This window comes from Emys orbicularis, chromosome 3 (assembly GCF_028017835.1).
Source record: "Emys orbicularis isolate rEmyOrb1 chromosome 3, rEmyOrb1.hap1, whole genome shotgun sequence".
Lineage (NCBI taxonomy): Eukaryota > Metazoa > Chordata > Testudines > Emydidae > Emys > Emys orbicularis.
The window spans coordinates 41,132,831-41,148,318 of record NC_088685.1 but is presented as its reverse complement, the minus strand read 5'-3'; the positions used below and the strand labels follow the sequence as shown (position 1 = coordinate 41,148,318).

At 43.8% G+C, this 15,488-nt stretch overlaps 1 protein-coding gene across 2 annotated transcripts in view; it reads left to right on the top strand.

The window, feature by feature from the left end:
* Positions 1 to 12,412, top strand: part of ACP1 (acid phosphatase 1) — a 28,581-nt gene extending 16,169 nt beyond the window's left edge. For both annotated transcript variants that reach the window (XM_065400752.1, XM_065400751.1), the window contains exons 4-6: positions 1,794 to 1,855; positions 11,795 to 11,900; positions 12,048 to 12,412. In XM_065400752.1, coding sequence (XP_065256824.1) covers positions 1,794 to 1,855; positions 11,795 to 11,900; positions 12,048 to 12,125 — 246 coding nt within the window. In that variant the 3' untranslated portion in view covers positions 12,126 to 12,412. The remainder of the gene's footprint in view (positions 1 to 1,793; positions 1,856 to 11,794; positions 11,901 to 12,047) is intronic.
* The last annotated feature ends 3,076 nt before the right edge of the window (positions 12,413 to 15,488 follow it).

Sequence of the window (15,488 nt, the reverse complement as noted above, 5' to 3'; positions counted from 1 at the left end):
CCAAAAAAGCACATCTACAGGGCAAACCTTCCAAGAAGCTGAATTATGATGCTATATATGCAACTGTGGGTAGAACTGTGCAGTATTGATGTTAGCTATTTATGTAGCTAATTCCACTGATTCACAGTGCAAACCCCCAATATCAATGCGGTGCACCAGCACAAAGTGTGGCCTTAAATTGATGTAGGCCTTGCCTGATCTGGGAAAGCTTTTTCAGAATAACTTAAATTTGAGCTAACCTCTAAACTGGCAATTTGTGGGGCTGGTGGCAGTGCATGACCCAGGACCCATGCTGGTGGAGGGTGCGGGCAGGGACCCCTGCTGGCTCTGTGGGGGAGGGTTGGCGGGCTTGGCAGGCTCCCTACCCAGCTCCGACCAGCATGTCCCTGCAGCTCCTAGGAGGAGGTGCAGCCAGGGGGGCTCCGCACACTGCTCCTGCCACAAGCGCCGGCTCCGCAGCTCCCATTGGCCGGGAACTGCCCCGCACCCCAACCCTCTGCCCGAGCCCTGACCCCCCCCTCCCACACACGCAAACTGCTGCTGGCCCGGGGCTGCCTAGCTCAGGCAGTCCCTGAGCCAGCACCGACCGCTGCAGAGGTCACGGAAAGTCACGGAATCCCTGACAGACACGCAGCCTTATTCATGCAGCATATGTAAAAAGGTTTGCACAAGTGTAACTAAATCAACGTAATTTCACCAATACAAATTTTCTTACTGTGGGCAAGATTTTAGAGACCCACTCTTTCACCAGCAACTTACCAACAGTGTACACCCACACATACCTCTGAATTTGGCTCACTCTGTTTAATTTTCATGCTTAGGGGACAGTAGAGGAATGTATAGAAAGAAAAGTAATTGATAATATGATGTGCATGGGTGTAGGTTAAGGTAGCCCCTCAGCCTGTTTAAATTTACACCTTTTACAAGCCAAAAAATCTGGAAAATGTTACCAGTTTATGCTCTTTAGCGCATTATGTGGGTGAAAAATAGTTTAAGGGACTATCACATTACATATTCCTTCTGAATTTTGTCTCGTATCTGAGTCTGTATCTAAAAAACCCTGTCTTTATACACAAATATCTAGACAGTGACTAGAGAAACCAATTACATATTATCCAGGAAAAATAATTTGTTCCTCACCTGGTAACTATTTAAAGATAAAACTTGTCTCTTTTTTTAATTGAGAAGAGCAAAACATGATTGAAAAATCATAAGCAGAAATAGGAAGTGGTTTAGTTATATTATGTTTTTCTATGTGTTAATCCAGTTTTTCAGTAGAAATGACAATCTGAGGAAGAGTTCTGTGTAAGTTCAAACGTTTGTCTTGCCAACAGAAGATGGTCCAATAAAAGAGATTACCTCACCCATCGTGTCTCTCTAATTTTCTAGGGGACATATAAAAATTATTGCAGACTTGGTTTACTTTTTATGTATTTGTGAGTGGAGTGAAAATTTGTATAATTCTGGATGAATAACTGACATAGTATGTTCACTTAGGTATGAAAATATTAGTTGGTAGCTTTTGAAAAAAACTATTGTAAAAGTGCAACTGCATATTTTAATCTTAATCATAATTTGTTCATTGTTTTGTTAAAACGGTTACCATTGATCTGAAGGATAGCTCTTGGACTCAGAATATACTAACCAGTTTGCTGGTTCACAATTCCATTTTTATATGTACATATTTATAATTACTAAGAATTGTAAAATTGTAACTTCTTTTGCAATATTTTTTGTATTGTAAGCAAACACATTTTTGCTACAAAAGTTAAAGCAAATCTTTTTAATTCTAGATTACTAAAGATGATTTCCTTACATTTGATTATATACTTTGCATGGATGAAAGCAACCTAAGGTAATGTATGGTAGAATGCTAAGAGAGATTCTGATTTGACTATCTGCTTTTGTAGATGATGATAAATCCAGAAGATGTGCTTGATTGCTTTAGTGCCTAATGTGCAACCTTTTGCCATTTGTTTTCTTATGAGTTATAATTAGACTTGGCAGAATTTGATTTATATATCATTTAGACAGATGAGATGTTTTTATTTTTAAGCATTTTTTTCAGTTTGTATCTATTTAAATTTTCACAGATGCAGAAAATTATTGGGGTTGGGGGTCAGAAATTACATAACAGTAGACATTGAGATTCAAAAAGTTAAAACTTTATAACAATTAAAACACAAATTGTCAACCTATATCAAAATATACAGAGTAAATATATTTAAGTTCTTCTTTAAGTAGTGTCTCTATGATGCTCCACATTTGGACCCCTACACCTTTGATCGGAGATTTTTGATAGTGGTGCCTTTTCAGCCTGTGCATGGACCGTACAGATCCTGATGCCCTGAACTGAGACTAGATAGGGCTGTGCGGGCAAACTGCCCTCAATTCCTTTTCAGCTGCCTATGGCCTGAGATGGAGTCTAAGTTGTGCCTGTTTGCCTATTTTATTAGTGTTTAACTGTGTAATTGGTTAGTAGAGTAGGTTTAGTACCTTATAGTTGGAAAGATGGAGCACTTGTTCCCTTTTTTCTTTTCTTGAAAAAAGAAATGGGGGGGGGGAGGGAGAGGGAGGAATTAAGCATAGACTTTTAAATGATGGAACAAATCTTAAGACTGACTTTGGACCTGGGTTCAGAGAACACCCCTCCCCATACAGGGGCCACCTTTATCTGTCAGCGCCATGTCGTCATCCTTCCCTCAAAAGATTTCTTCAATTCACTTTAAATCACAATCGTTACCAGTACCAGGTCCTACCCTTCAGCCTGTTGTCCACCCTAAGGGTATTCTCAAAAATCACGGCTGCCGTAGCTGCCTACCTCCGTCATCTAGGAATAACTGTCTTTCCCTGTCTCAACAATTGGCGCCTCCACTGTCGATCATATCAGGAGGTTGGGTAGGCAGTTCAAACAATGACTTCACTATTCAGAAGTCTAGGCCTGCAGATGAATATCAAGAAATGGATCTTGACCCCCCTACTCAATGAATTCTCTTTATAGGAGCACTTTTGGATTCATTAATGGGCAGAGCTTATCTTTCTTTCGACATGTTCCTAGATCTAAGGAACCTTATACCAAGAGTGAAGCTCTGGTGAGAACATGTGGTGGCTTGCGTTTTTGTGACATAATGCCAGGTTACATCTTGGATGTCTCCATGGGAGGCTCAGCATTGTTTATGTAGCTAACGAAAACCTGCTTGTTCAGACTGTGTCTGTACCCTGTCAGATCCTACAGTCACTCACCTGGTGGATGAACCCTTACAAAGTTTGTGCAAGAATCCTGTTCAACCAAAATTCCTATACAGGCTTATTAACATCAGACGCTTCTCTCCTGCATATTTGAGTCCTCACACAGTCTAAGACAAATGATCACAGCAGGAACAGTGCTAGCAGATCAACCTGTTGGAATTAAGGGCGGTCAGTAATGCTTGCCTATTGTTCCATCAAAATATTGATAGACAATATAGCATGCATGTACTATATCAATTGTCAAGGCAGAGCGTCACTCTGCACTGAGCAATAAAACGTTGGCAATGCACGCATTCCTATCAGCTTCTTACTTCCCAGGGATACCAAACACCATGCAGATGACCTGAACAGACATTTCTCCCTAAATTACAAAGGGGAGTTGGACTCTTGAGTTCTCAGCAAAATATTTGTAGCTTGGGGATTTCCAGAGGTTGATCTTTTTGCCACAGCAACCAACACCAAGTGCAAGAAATTCTGCTCCGGTGTGGGGCTTGATCTCCAATCTCTAGGACAGTGGTTCCCCTGGGGGGGCTGCGAGCAGGTTTCAGGGAGTCTGCCAAACAGGGATGGCATTAGACTTGCTAGGGCCCAGACAGAAAGCGGAAGTCCCAGTGCCTGGGGCCCCAAGCCTCATCACCTGGGGCTGAATCTGAAGCCTGAGCAATTTTGCTTCATGGGGCCCCCTGTGGTGTAGGGCCCCAGGTAGTTGCCCTGCTTGCTACCTCCTAATGCTGGTCCTCGCTTTTATATGCAGAAAAACAGTTATTGTGGCACAAATGGGCTGTGGAGTTTCTATAGCATGTTTGTGGGGGAGGGGTGGTTCAGAAAGAAAAATGTTGAGAACCCCTGTTCAAGGAGATGCCTTCCTCATTACATGGGTGAAAGTTTTTATGTATATCCTTCAACTCCATTGTTCTTAGAGGTCCATATCAAGATCAGATAGGACCAAGCAAAGTCATACTGATTGAACCAACTTAGCCATGACAAATTTGGTTTCCTTACCTCATCAAACTCACCTCTCACCCTCCAGGGTGGCTCCCAATCATATCTCAACTGTTGTCATAGGATGCGGGTCAGATACTTCACCCCATCTGAACGTCCTGCAACTGCAAGCATGGTTCCTCAATGGCTCTCGGGACTAGAGACCACATGTTCATCGGAATTACAAAAGATACTATTAAATAGTGGAAAGGAATGTACTAGACATACTTACCTTCAGAAATGGAGAAGATATCTTTGGTGTCACTGATGCCATCTTTCTCTGACCCACTCATCTCTTTTTCTCAATACTGGACTTGAAGTCTCTCCCTCTCTCCCTTCCCAACACATACTTGTGTTGTTGTTGTTACTTCTTGGTACTTCCTGCAATGCACATATATTCTCTGTAACTTTATTCTTTCAAAGTGTGTTGTTTTAGTGTTTTGGCTGGTCTATGCATTTCATAAATTTTATTTCTTTGACACTTAAATTTAATTCTTTGAGTGGTGAGTTCTAAATTCCTAACCTGTCCTGGCTGGAGTAATTATCCCTATGGTAACTTTTAAAAATATATATATTATCTAGGTTTTTTGTTTCTACTGGTGACACACATCTGCTCATACCTCAGAACAAAATTTATTCCACACATGGATGGAAAAAATTAGAGGGAACATTGGCCATCACCCCGGCTCAAAAGATTGGGGAGGTGAAGGCTCTACTGGCAGATCCTCCTTTTGCTGTGTTTTTTTCCCAAGGAGAAAGTATTTTTATGACCTCATCCAAAGTTCTTACTTAAGGTGTCTTCTGAGTTTCATATTGACTGAACTATTCTCCTTAGGGTTTTTTTCCCCCTAAGCTGGATCAGACTGCACAGGAGTCTGCTTTTCTGAACATTAAGAGGAAGTTAGCCTTTTCCTTGGACAAGACTAGGCCATTCAGGAAGACCCCCTAGACTTTGCTTCTTCACAGAGAGATCTGAGGGAATGCCTGTCACCACTCAGAGATTTTCTAGATGGATCTCTGGATGTATAATTGCCAGTTTAGAGGTTAGCTCAAATTACACCTCCCCATACAGTGACTGTGTATTTTTACTAGATCACAGTCAACTTCTGTATTCCTACTCAAAGATGTTCTGGCTGCTGAAATCTGCAGGACTGCAGCATGATCCTTGGTGCACACATTTTCCAAGCACTGTGCCATAATTCATGCTGCAAGATCAGATATGACAGAAGGTAGTGATGGACTCATTCCAAATTCCTACCTGCTTAAAGAGTTGCATCTAGAGAGTCACTGAAAATGGAGCACCTACAGGGACATTATTTGAAGGAGAGGTTACTCATCTTGTAAAGTAACTGGAGTTCTTCAAGATGTATGCCCCTGTGTGTGCTCCACTTACCCAACCTCCTTCCCCTCTGCTTCAGAGCTGCCTCTCTGGGCTTCACGGTAGAGAAGGAACTGATGGTGGTTCACCTATACAGCTCTATGTAACCTAAGTGTAGGGTACGTCATGGGCTGAACAGACACTCCTGACTGGAGTTTTTTAGCAGAGGCGTATAGGCGCACGTGCACCTAAAGTGGAGCATCCCAGGGATGCATATCTTGAAGAACTCCAGTTACTGCACAAGATGAGTAACCTTGCCTCCTCAAGCAGTATTTTTCTTACTTTGCCTGTCAGTAATCAAAATTAACAATCAGTGTAAATATTTTTTGTCAGTTTGTGTGTATGGGGAAATTGGCGTTTACAGACATTTATCAATAAAAATTGAATCCTTCCAAGACTTGTCATAATCGGTGGGGAAAGGGAATTTACTTAGAATGTGTACAACCTGCAAGCTGGAATTGATAGGATTATTTACATCATATATTATAGAATATGGAAAAAATAATTTAGTGTGACTGAAATTATAATGGTATCAACTGGAACTCTATGGTTCAGAATGAGTCTGGATTTCCAGATTTTAAGCCCTGAAACTTTTGATTGGCATATCCAAGCTGTCTACAAATTGGTATGTTTTAAAATCAGTTATAAGACTTGTCTGAGAATTTGGAAAGAATTAAAGATTTTTTTTGTTATTTAATCAGAAATTACTTTTTTCTTAGTGTGCCAGGATTGTTCAACCCACATATTGTCAGCAGTAATAGGTATTCTGAACTCCAAACTTCAGACCTGCAGTTTTGTACACACTGAAGCATAGCATAGCTCTTTGAGTGCTTGCACGTGTCCATTCCTACTTAAGTGTGTGTGTGAGCGTGCGCCCCAAGAATAGGTATCGGAGATTTTTCCCCTAGTGCTATCTGCCAGCTCAGCTCTGGCACCCGTTGGTGCCGCTCGCTCATAGTGCCGTATAAGGGGCCCTTCCAAGCCTCCGCTCCTCAGTTCCTTCTTACCACCTGTGATGGTTGTTGGAGATTCCCTCCCTTGCCTTGGCAAAGTGTGTTAGTGGTTCTCATAGTTAAAAATTCTGTAGTTTTATTAGTTAGTGTAGTGTATTAGTTGTAAATAGTATAGAATAGTAGCTAGGACTCCTCTCAGTGTCTGGAGAGGGAGTCCGTCTCTCCCCCGTACCAGGGCATGCCTCAGTTGCCAGTGTTTAAGCACTGCTCTTTCTGTGCAAAGCCTATGCCAACCAGCGACCCGCACTTAAGTTGTCTTAAGTGTCTGGGTGAGGGACACAGGAAAGATCACTGCCAGATCTGCTGCAATTTCAAGCTGCGGAACCAAAAGGATTGGGCAGCAAGACTAAATGTCCTCCTCATGGAGGCAGCACCGAGGCCCACCTCGGAGCCGAGATCTGACTCGGCACTGAGTACGTTTGCATCTGTGCAGAGCGCACTTCCCACCCCTAAGAGCTCGTGGCACCGCTCTTCCTTGCCAGTGCCCAAGAAGAGGCACAGAGGACAGTGGGAGAAGACCAGTTCCCTGGCAGCAAAGACTGACAAAGCGAGACCTGGGGCAAGCCGCTCTCCCTTGCCGACACCACAGCAGCCTCTGGCGTTACCATCAGTGCTGGCGCCACAAATGCCCAGGGGTGAGGTGCTACCCCCATCCCGGCATCAGGTGGATGACTTTGCAGTACTATTGACCCTGGAGACTTATGCTGCCGCTAAAGGCTTGATGGCTCTGTCCTTAAGTCCCTGGGTCTGCAGTCCCAGTCTCAGCCCAGGAGACTATATAGGCCACAGCTGTTTGGCCGCTTTTATCCTCACCAGAGATACAATCAGAGGAGACGAAGGAATGGAGGCTCTGGGCGCAGGCCACATCCACCTTCCTCCTTCTCCACGGGGCGCTCTCAACTGCCCCCTCGTCATTTGGGCGTCTCAAAGCACTCGTTTTGATGGATTTGTGGAGGACAGCATACTAATTCCGCTCTCACAGGATCCAGTTACCCCTATATTTTCCAACCGACTTTCCCACTTCCTCAAGGCCTCCAGTTCATCTCGAGCCTTCCCTGTCCCTCTTCAGGGAATCTTCTCACGAGCTTCTGCTGCAGCAGGAAGTTCAGTCCCCCCTCAGGATGGGAGCCATGGGAAAGGGTTCTACTCTCATTATTTTCTGATACCCAAGACCAAGGGAGATCTCAGGCCCATCCTAGACCTGTGCCGTCTCAACCAGTTTCTCAAGAAGTTGATGTTCCGCATGATCTCTTTGGGGTCAATCATCCCGTCTCTGAATCCTGGGGATTAGTATGCTGCCCTCAATTTAAAGAATGCATACTTCCATATATCAGTTTCTCATGGCCACAGAAAATATTTGAGATTCGTGGTGAACCAGGGGCGCTACCAAATTGCAGCCCTGACATTTGGCCTTTCAGCAGCCCTGAGAATCTTAACCAGATATATGTTGGTGGTAGTGGCCTTTCTAAGAAGAAGAGGAGTCCACATATTCCTGTACCTCGACGACTGGCTAATCAAGGGCAGGTCTCAGGAGCAAGTGAAGTCGGACATTGCCCTCATCCAAACAACCTTCTGGTCATTGGACCTTCTTATCAACATAGAGAAGTCAATACTAGTCCCCACCCAGAGAACAGAGTTCATCGGGGCAGTCCTCGATTCCCAGCTGGCAAAGGCCCTCCTCCCAGAGGATCTCTTTTAGGCAATTTCGGAGCTAGTTCGTTATGTGCAGGCTCATCCTGTCACAACGGTTAGGATATGCTTGAGCCTTCTCGGTCACATGGCGTCGTGCAGGTATGTGGTTCATCACGTGAAGCTAAGACTCAGACCTCTCCAGGCCTGGCTAACCACAACGTATGCTCCCTCCAGGCACCCCCTGGACAGGGTGGTTATGGTGCCTCCACACATCCTCCCTATCATGGTGGCAAGACCGTTGGGTAGTCTGCAAAGGGATTCCCTTCACAAAACCTCAATCATCTGTGCACCTGGCTTCTGACACTTCAGCACTGGGTTGGAGAGCCCACTTCAAGACTCAAGGGCTCAAGGCTCACGGGTGCTGGTCCACTGAGGAGCTGGTGCTCCACATCAATGTCAGAGAGCTCAGGATAGTCCATCTCACATGTCAAGCACTCCTGCCTCATATTGCAAACACAAGAGTCTCAGTCCTCTCGGACAATATGTCAGCCAGGTACTACTACAACAGACAGGGTGGAACCTGTTCTTCCCTTCTGTGTCGGTAAGCAGTTCGCCTATGGGAGTTCTGCATCGCATGTCCAATCACAATCGAGGCTTCATTTCTGCCAGGTGTGCAGAATAAGCTTGTGGACCGCCTCAGCAGGTCCTTCTCCACTCACCACAAGTGGTCCCTGCGTCCAGATGTCGCACTGAGCATCTTCCATATGTGGGGCTCCTCTGTATCTCCTGTTTGCCTCACGTTCCGACAGAAAAAGACAGCAGTTCTGCTCTCTGAGGTGCCACAGTCCAGGCTCGATAACAGACCCATTTCTCCTGAACTGCTCACGTCATCTGCTCTACGCCTTTCCGCCCATTCCACTGGTTCACAAGGGTGCCGACAAAGATCAAGCAAGACCAGGCTCGGGTCATCCTGATAGCTCCAGGCCCAGACAGCATTGGTACATCTCACTCATTTGCCTCTCTCGCAAGACCCCGATCAAGCTTCCTCTGTACCACGGACCACGGTCAGTTGCTCCACCCGAACCTCCGCTCTCTCCATCTGACGGCCTGGTATCTTCATGGCTGAATCCCGATGAGCAGGCTTGTTCAGAGCAGGTCTGGAAAATTTTGCTGGGCGGCAGGAAGGCTTCCACGAGGACAGCTTACTATGCAGAGTGGAAACTTTTTCCCTCTGGTTGTCTGGTTCTGCTTATGCAGTCTTCAATCCAACTCATCCTGGACTACCCTCTTGTGTTTGAAGGAACAGGGCCTAGCCCTTTCCTCCATAAAGGTCCATCTGGCGGCCATTTCAGCATTCCACCCGAAGGTCGACAATAGGTCAGTGTTCTCACATGAAATGGTAGTTTGCTTCCTCAAAGGTCTGGAGAAGGCATTTCCTCAAGTGAGAGAAGCGGGATTTGAATCTTGTTCTCTCAAAACTGACAGGACCGCCATTTGAACCGATGGCAATGTGCTCATTCCTACATCTCTCATGGAAGATGGACCTTTCTGGTGGCGATTACTTAGGCCAGAAGGGTTTCAGAGCTCCAGGTCCTTATGGCAGAACCACCCTATACAGTTTTCTCTAAGGACAAGGTACAGCTTCGGCCATTCCCTAAATTCCTTCCGAAGCTTGTGTCCCAATTCTGCTACAACCAGCCAATCTTTCTCCCAGTCTTTTTTACTCTAAACCTCATGCAACTAGGGAGGAGGAGTGCCTGTATTCCTTGGATGTCAGGCAGGCTTTGGCTTTTTATATTGAAAGGATCAAACCGTTCCATAGGTCACCACAGTTCTTCGTAGCAATAGCGGACAGAATGAAAGGGCTTCCCATCTCTGCCCAGAGGCTCTCATCCTGGATCACTTCTTGCATACGAGCATGCTATGACCTCGCGGCTCTGGCTTGAAAAAGCCAGTTTATTATCCTAGGAAAAATAATGCTAGTTTGCTACTATTCGCTGTGATTCTGGTAACATGTCTCCCTGGGACCATGTTGAGCTTAATAATTGTGCATGGCAATAACTGACTAATTTTCTAATTTGGATAGCAGTAGCAAAATTTCTCCTTAATTGAGGGATGCATTTGTCCAGGGCCAAGTGGTTAAATGGGTATGAAAGTCTAAGGAATGGCCCTTTGAAAGTTGTCTGGATTTAAAACCTAAAAAATAAAGATGAAATTATACAAATCAGTCAAGTTTTTTCAGATGGTTGTGAATGTCCACCTATTTTACAACCCAGTCATGCAACAACTCTGTGTATGGCACTTGAATTGACTGACATGTTAGTCAGTGACTAAAGGATATACTTAGGTGATTTACTTCCAGTTTCATTTAAACTCTTAATTTTATATTGGTGCCCTTTACACTTACCAAGATGTCAGTGAAACAGTGAAAAGAGCTGTACTGAAGCAAGTGAAAAAATATTGGAAGTGTAGAACTGGCGTGATTTCAAAAGAGCTTAACATTACTTGGGAGAACTGAAATTCATTCTGGCTCCTGCCAGGGAAGCAGCACAACAACAGTGGGAAGAGGACGCTGCACCCAGCTGCCTCTGCCATCTACACTACCATTCTGGACCTCAGATTTCAGCCCCAGTAGTGTCCAGCTTTCCCTAGGAACAGCCTTGTGGTGCTTGAAGTTGTTCTACCACAGTGCCTGGGAGGGCAGACTCATTCTAGCTGCTGGCATAGTACCAGCAGTGGGAGAAAAGAGGACACCTTTACAGGTTTGGGAGCCTTTCATTCCACACATGCCCCAGAATCAGAGCACTCTGCTTGCTTCTGTAGAGGTGTGTTGAGAGTCCTAAAGTGAGACCGGCTAGCCATCGTGGCTCACATTGGGTCAGGTTTTATATAAGAGCTTCCGTTTTACAGCATAGTGCTCTCAACATACCTCATCAACAGAAGCAAGCAGAATGATCAGAAGTCCTCATCCACAAGTTTACAAACACTGATGGGAGGAAAGATTTTGTTTAGCACTTCATCAATCAATGTAATATAAATACAACAGAAGAATTTTTTTAATGAATTGAAGGCAGAGCTAAGAGAATTTACAAAAACAGAACAATTGAAGCAGCATTTCATGGACACCTGGAAGAAGCTTACTCATATTTTTAAGAAATATATTGACTGTGTTCCAAAGAGACTTTTGTATAATGAAAGCTAAAGGGAGAACTGAAAATAATGCATAAAATGACTGGAGAAAAAAATGGTAAGCTTTTTTTAGTGACTAAACCCAAATTAAGGTCATTGTTGAGCACCCAATTGCTTGATTTATTGTGTTCCATTTAGTCTTCATTTTATATAGATGTCCTTGACATTTAATAAAAGTAAGCAACAACATAGAGTACACAGCACTGTGAAAGTATAGCAGCTCTCTTTCATCTTCAGTCATACCGTGTAAACTTCCAAGTAATTATTGAATTTATAATGCTGATTCAAATAGAGCAGACACCACCATTGCCATGAAAACAATGGTTCAAAATTGCTTCTTTTTACTTTACAGAGATCTGAAAAGAAAAAGTAATCAAGTTAAAAACTGTACAGCTAAAATTGAACTCCTTGGGAACTATGATCCACAGAAACAGCTTATTATTGAAGATCCATACTATGTAAGTATCACAGATTGACTTGAGAATTTTTAAACATTAGTATCTATGTACGATTGTAAAACAAACACAATTTTAAAAGTAGCTGTTGAAGACTTAAATCTGGGTGGCTAGATATTTTTACCCTTTCTTTTTCTTATCTTTTTCCAGGGAAATGAAAAAGACTTTGAGACTGTTTACGAGCAGTGTGTTAGATGCTGTAAGGCATTTTTGGAGAAGTCTCGTTAGTGCCACACCATTTTATTTCTAAAAGGAAATAATATTTAGCTCCTTCTTTGAAGTGTTGTATAAATTACACTTGATTGATGTATTTAAAATGTAATATTGTATCTCTGCAGTAAATCCTAACTGCAGCTTCTTAATTTTAGTTTTGTATTGTAGCTACTCTATGGCCTAACTCAGAAGAATTTGGAAAAGTTTTAAAAATTGTATTTGAGGATCAGCCAATTTGTTGGACATCAGTGTAACAAAATATTTAATTCAGAGACCAGCAGAATAAATGTCTATGAACTCTCTTTCAGTGTCTAAGTACTATAAAATTAACGTTTTGCTTTTTTTGTGTGTAATACAAACTTACATTCTTGTACATATATCCCATTTAAGTATTCTTAAAAAGGGATTTGAGAAGCAGTAGCTTTAATGTTTTGACACAGCTGTGCATATATTGAGCATTAACTGATGATGAATGCTGTATTTCTCAACAAAAATAGCTGCATCCTTCAGGACTGTTTATTTCAGGCAAAGCTATGATGCTGACTTTGCTGCAGACAAGTCTGTGGATACTTAACCCATCATCATCATCATCAGACTCTGCAGACATCCTGTCCAGCACAAGTCCCTAGAGTTGGGAGTGTACAAAAGCTGGGTAGCATTTACGAACTTCTGCAGTCCTAAAGCTGGAGTTAACTCCCCAATACATGAACTAATGGGAACATTGACCATTTCCTTGTACTTTCCTGACATCTGAGCCTCTCTTTTCCTTAGATAAATAGTTGCCTACTGTCAGGTAAGAATTGAGGGGATTTTTTTCTCTGCAACTTTTCAAATATCTCCCCTGGGTTTCTTAATCAAAAACCAGATCACCAATCCATGTTCTAATCTCCTGCTTCAACTGCTGCAATCTCTTCCTGGTCTTTTTGGATCCCCACAATGCCAGGCTTGCTTCGCTTTTCATATTCCACTTTCAAAGGGCTCGGGATCTTCTTTAATGCTTGGAGTGCCCTGGTACACTTTCACCCAGCTGGTACACTTTCACCCAGATTCATTCACTCCTTGATTTGTTCAAGTGCCTCCTAAAAACTCACTTCTGCTGTCTGTGCTATGGAAAATCAAAGGGGATGAAAAGTGTTAAAATAAATACTAAATTTTTTTAAATCCTTCACTAACGATACATTTCTTTCTGAGTTACCACAAGTTTTCGATGTTCACCTTTCTTCCTCTCCTGGAATTGACACCTCCTCATCTATTATTGGGAGTGGACTACATCCACCCTGATTGAATTGGCCCTGTCAGTACTGGTTCTCCACTTGCGAAGTAACTCCCTTCTCTCCGTGTGTCAGTATATAATGCCTGTATCTGTAACTTTCAGCCTGACAGTTTACAGTTAATCTTGATATTGTTTCAAAGTTCAGCCAGGCACAGCTTTTCAAGATAAAGCAATACAATATAAAAACATAATTGAGATTCATATCTTGATCTAGCAATATTAACCTATTAAAGTCAAAACTGTAGCTGAAAATGAAATCTCTCGTAATCCCTGTCTCTGTTAATAGCCAATGTCACTGAACACTGTTCAGAGGAGAGTAGGTGGCACATCAGAAGTATACATTTGAAAGCTCAGTTTTAAACTGACAACAGGCCTCACCATAGTAGAGTGGGGTTAAGTTCAATACATTGTAAAAACTTACCCTGTGTGGGCATGTTTGACCATCGCCCTAGCCAGTGTTCAACACAAACTTCTGTTCCAAGCTCATATGAAAAAATTAAAGGGGAAAACAGTTACTTTTATGTATATTATATAACATCTATGTGCATGAATTTGTAACAATGTGTTTCTGTAAAATTCAGGTTCTTAAGGAAAATTTGTATGTCCAGTAGTTTAATACCAGTCCAGTACAAGGTAATAATAGAGGACCAACTAAAGTAATGCTGTAATAGAGCAATTAAAATGCATTTGTCTATGTAGGTGAGTGTGTGAGGGCCTGTGATTTTTCTCAACTTCTACGCTCATGATGCCTCCTGTCTGCTGCTGTGCTCGTCAGGCAGGTCTTTGGTGACTTAGCCCTCCGGCCGAGTCACACACAGTCAGTATGCAAAACAAACAAACCCCTTTTGGGGTACAAAGTCCAAAATGTCTTGCAGCCCTCTCTGGGCTCAGTCTTCCAACAGTCCAATAGGGTCCATCACGGTACCCTCTCCACTGGCGTCAACCTGCAGCTATCCCTGGGCTCAGGCTCTTAATCCAACGGGGCCTATCGCAGTACACCCCCCACCCACCCCCAGTTGGTACGTCTTCCTGTAGCCCTCCCGGGACTCATTCTTCAGTCTGACCAACAGGGACTATCTCAGTACCCTAGCTGGCCAGTTTACATGTGATAGAGCAATGCCCCCTGGGCTTTCTCCCTGGAGACTCTTCGCCTGTCCTTTAGTCCTCTGACCCCAGCTCTCCGGCTGGGTCAGGCTCAACTCCCTTCGGGGGGGGGGGGGGTAACAGTTCCACATACAGTGCCTTTCCTGGGTCTGTCTCAACTCCCTTTTCTCAAGGCGTAGCCCAGTGATTCTCAAACTTTGGAATTGGTGACCCCTTTCACATAGCAAGCCTCTGAGTGTTACCCTCCCCCCCCCTTATAAATTAAAAACACTTTTTAATATATTTAACACCATTATAAATGCTGGAGGCAAAGCGGGGTTTGGGGTGGAGGCTGACAGCTTGCGACCCCGCCGTGAAGTAACCTTGCGACCACCTGATGGGTCCCAACCCCCAGTTTGAGAACCACTGATGTAGCCACTTCTCCAGTGGCTGTTTGGGAGGGAAGACCTGGGCCTACCCACTACTCCGGGCCCCAAGCCAGGGACCATCTAAATAGCAATCATGTCTCTCTAACTGTTTTTCCCTTGGCCACTTCCCTACAGCCCTTGTCTTCTATGCGTCCCAGCAGCCAGCCAAGAACATCTTCCTTTCTCCCTGGCCCCTGCCAGCAGCTGCTCTGTCCTGCCTTTCAGCTTCTATAGCCAGCCAGGAGAGCACCTCTTACTCTCCCAGTCCCTGCCAGCTGACTGAACTCACTTTGGCTCTGCAGCTCTTTTTATCCCAGCCTACTGGGCTTTGATTGGCTGCTTCCTGCAACCTCTTTCCTGATTAGCTGTGTTCCACGCAGCCTCTCTGTGCAGCTTAGAGGATCTTTTCCACTGCCCTTTTCCTGAGGGGAGAGAGGCAGGACCTTGAGGCCTCCAGCAGAGGCTTCTGGGCCTAGTCCATCCCATCACAGTCTCTATGAAGTTTTCATTTTGTATTAAATTTTCAATCATATTTTCCTTTCAGGTCTGGTCAGTTTTATTTTTTTGTAAATGGGACTCTACCTTTAACTATGT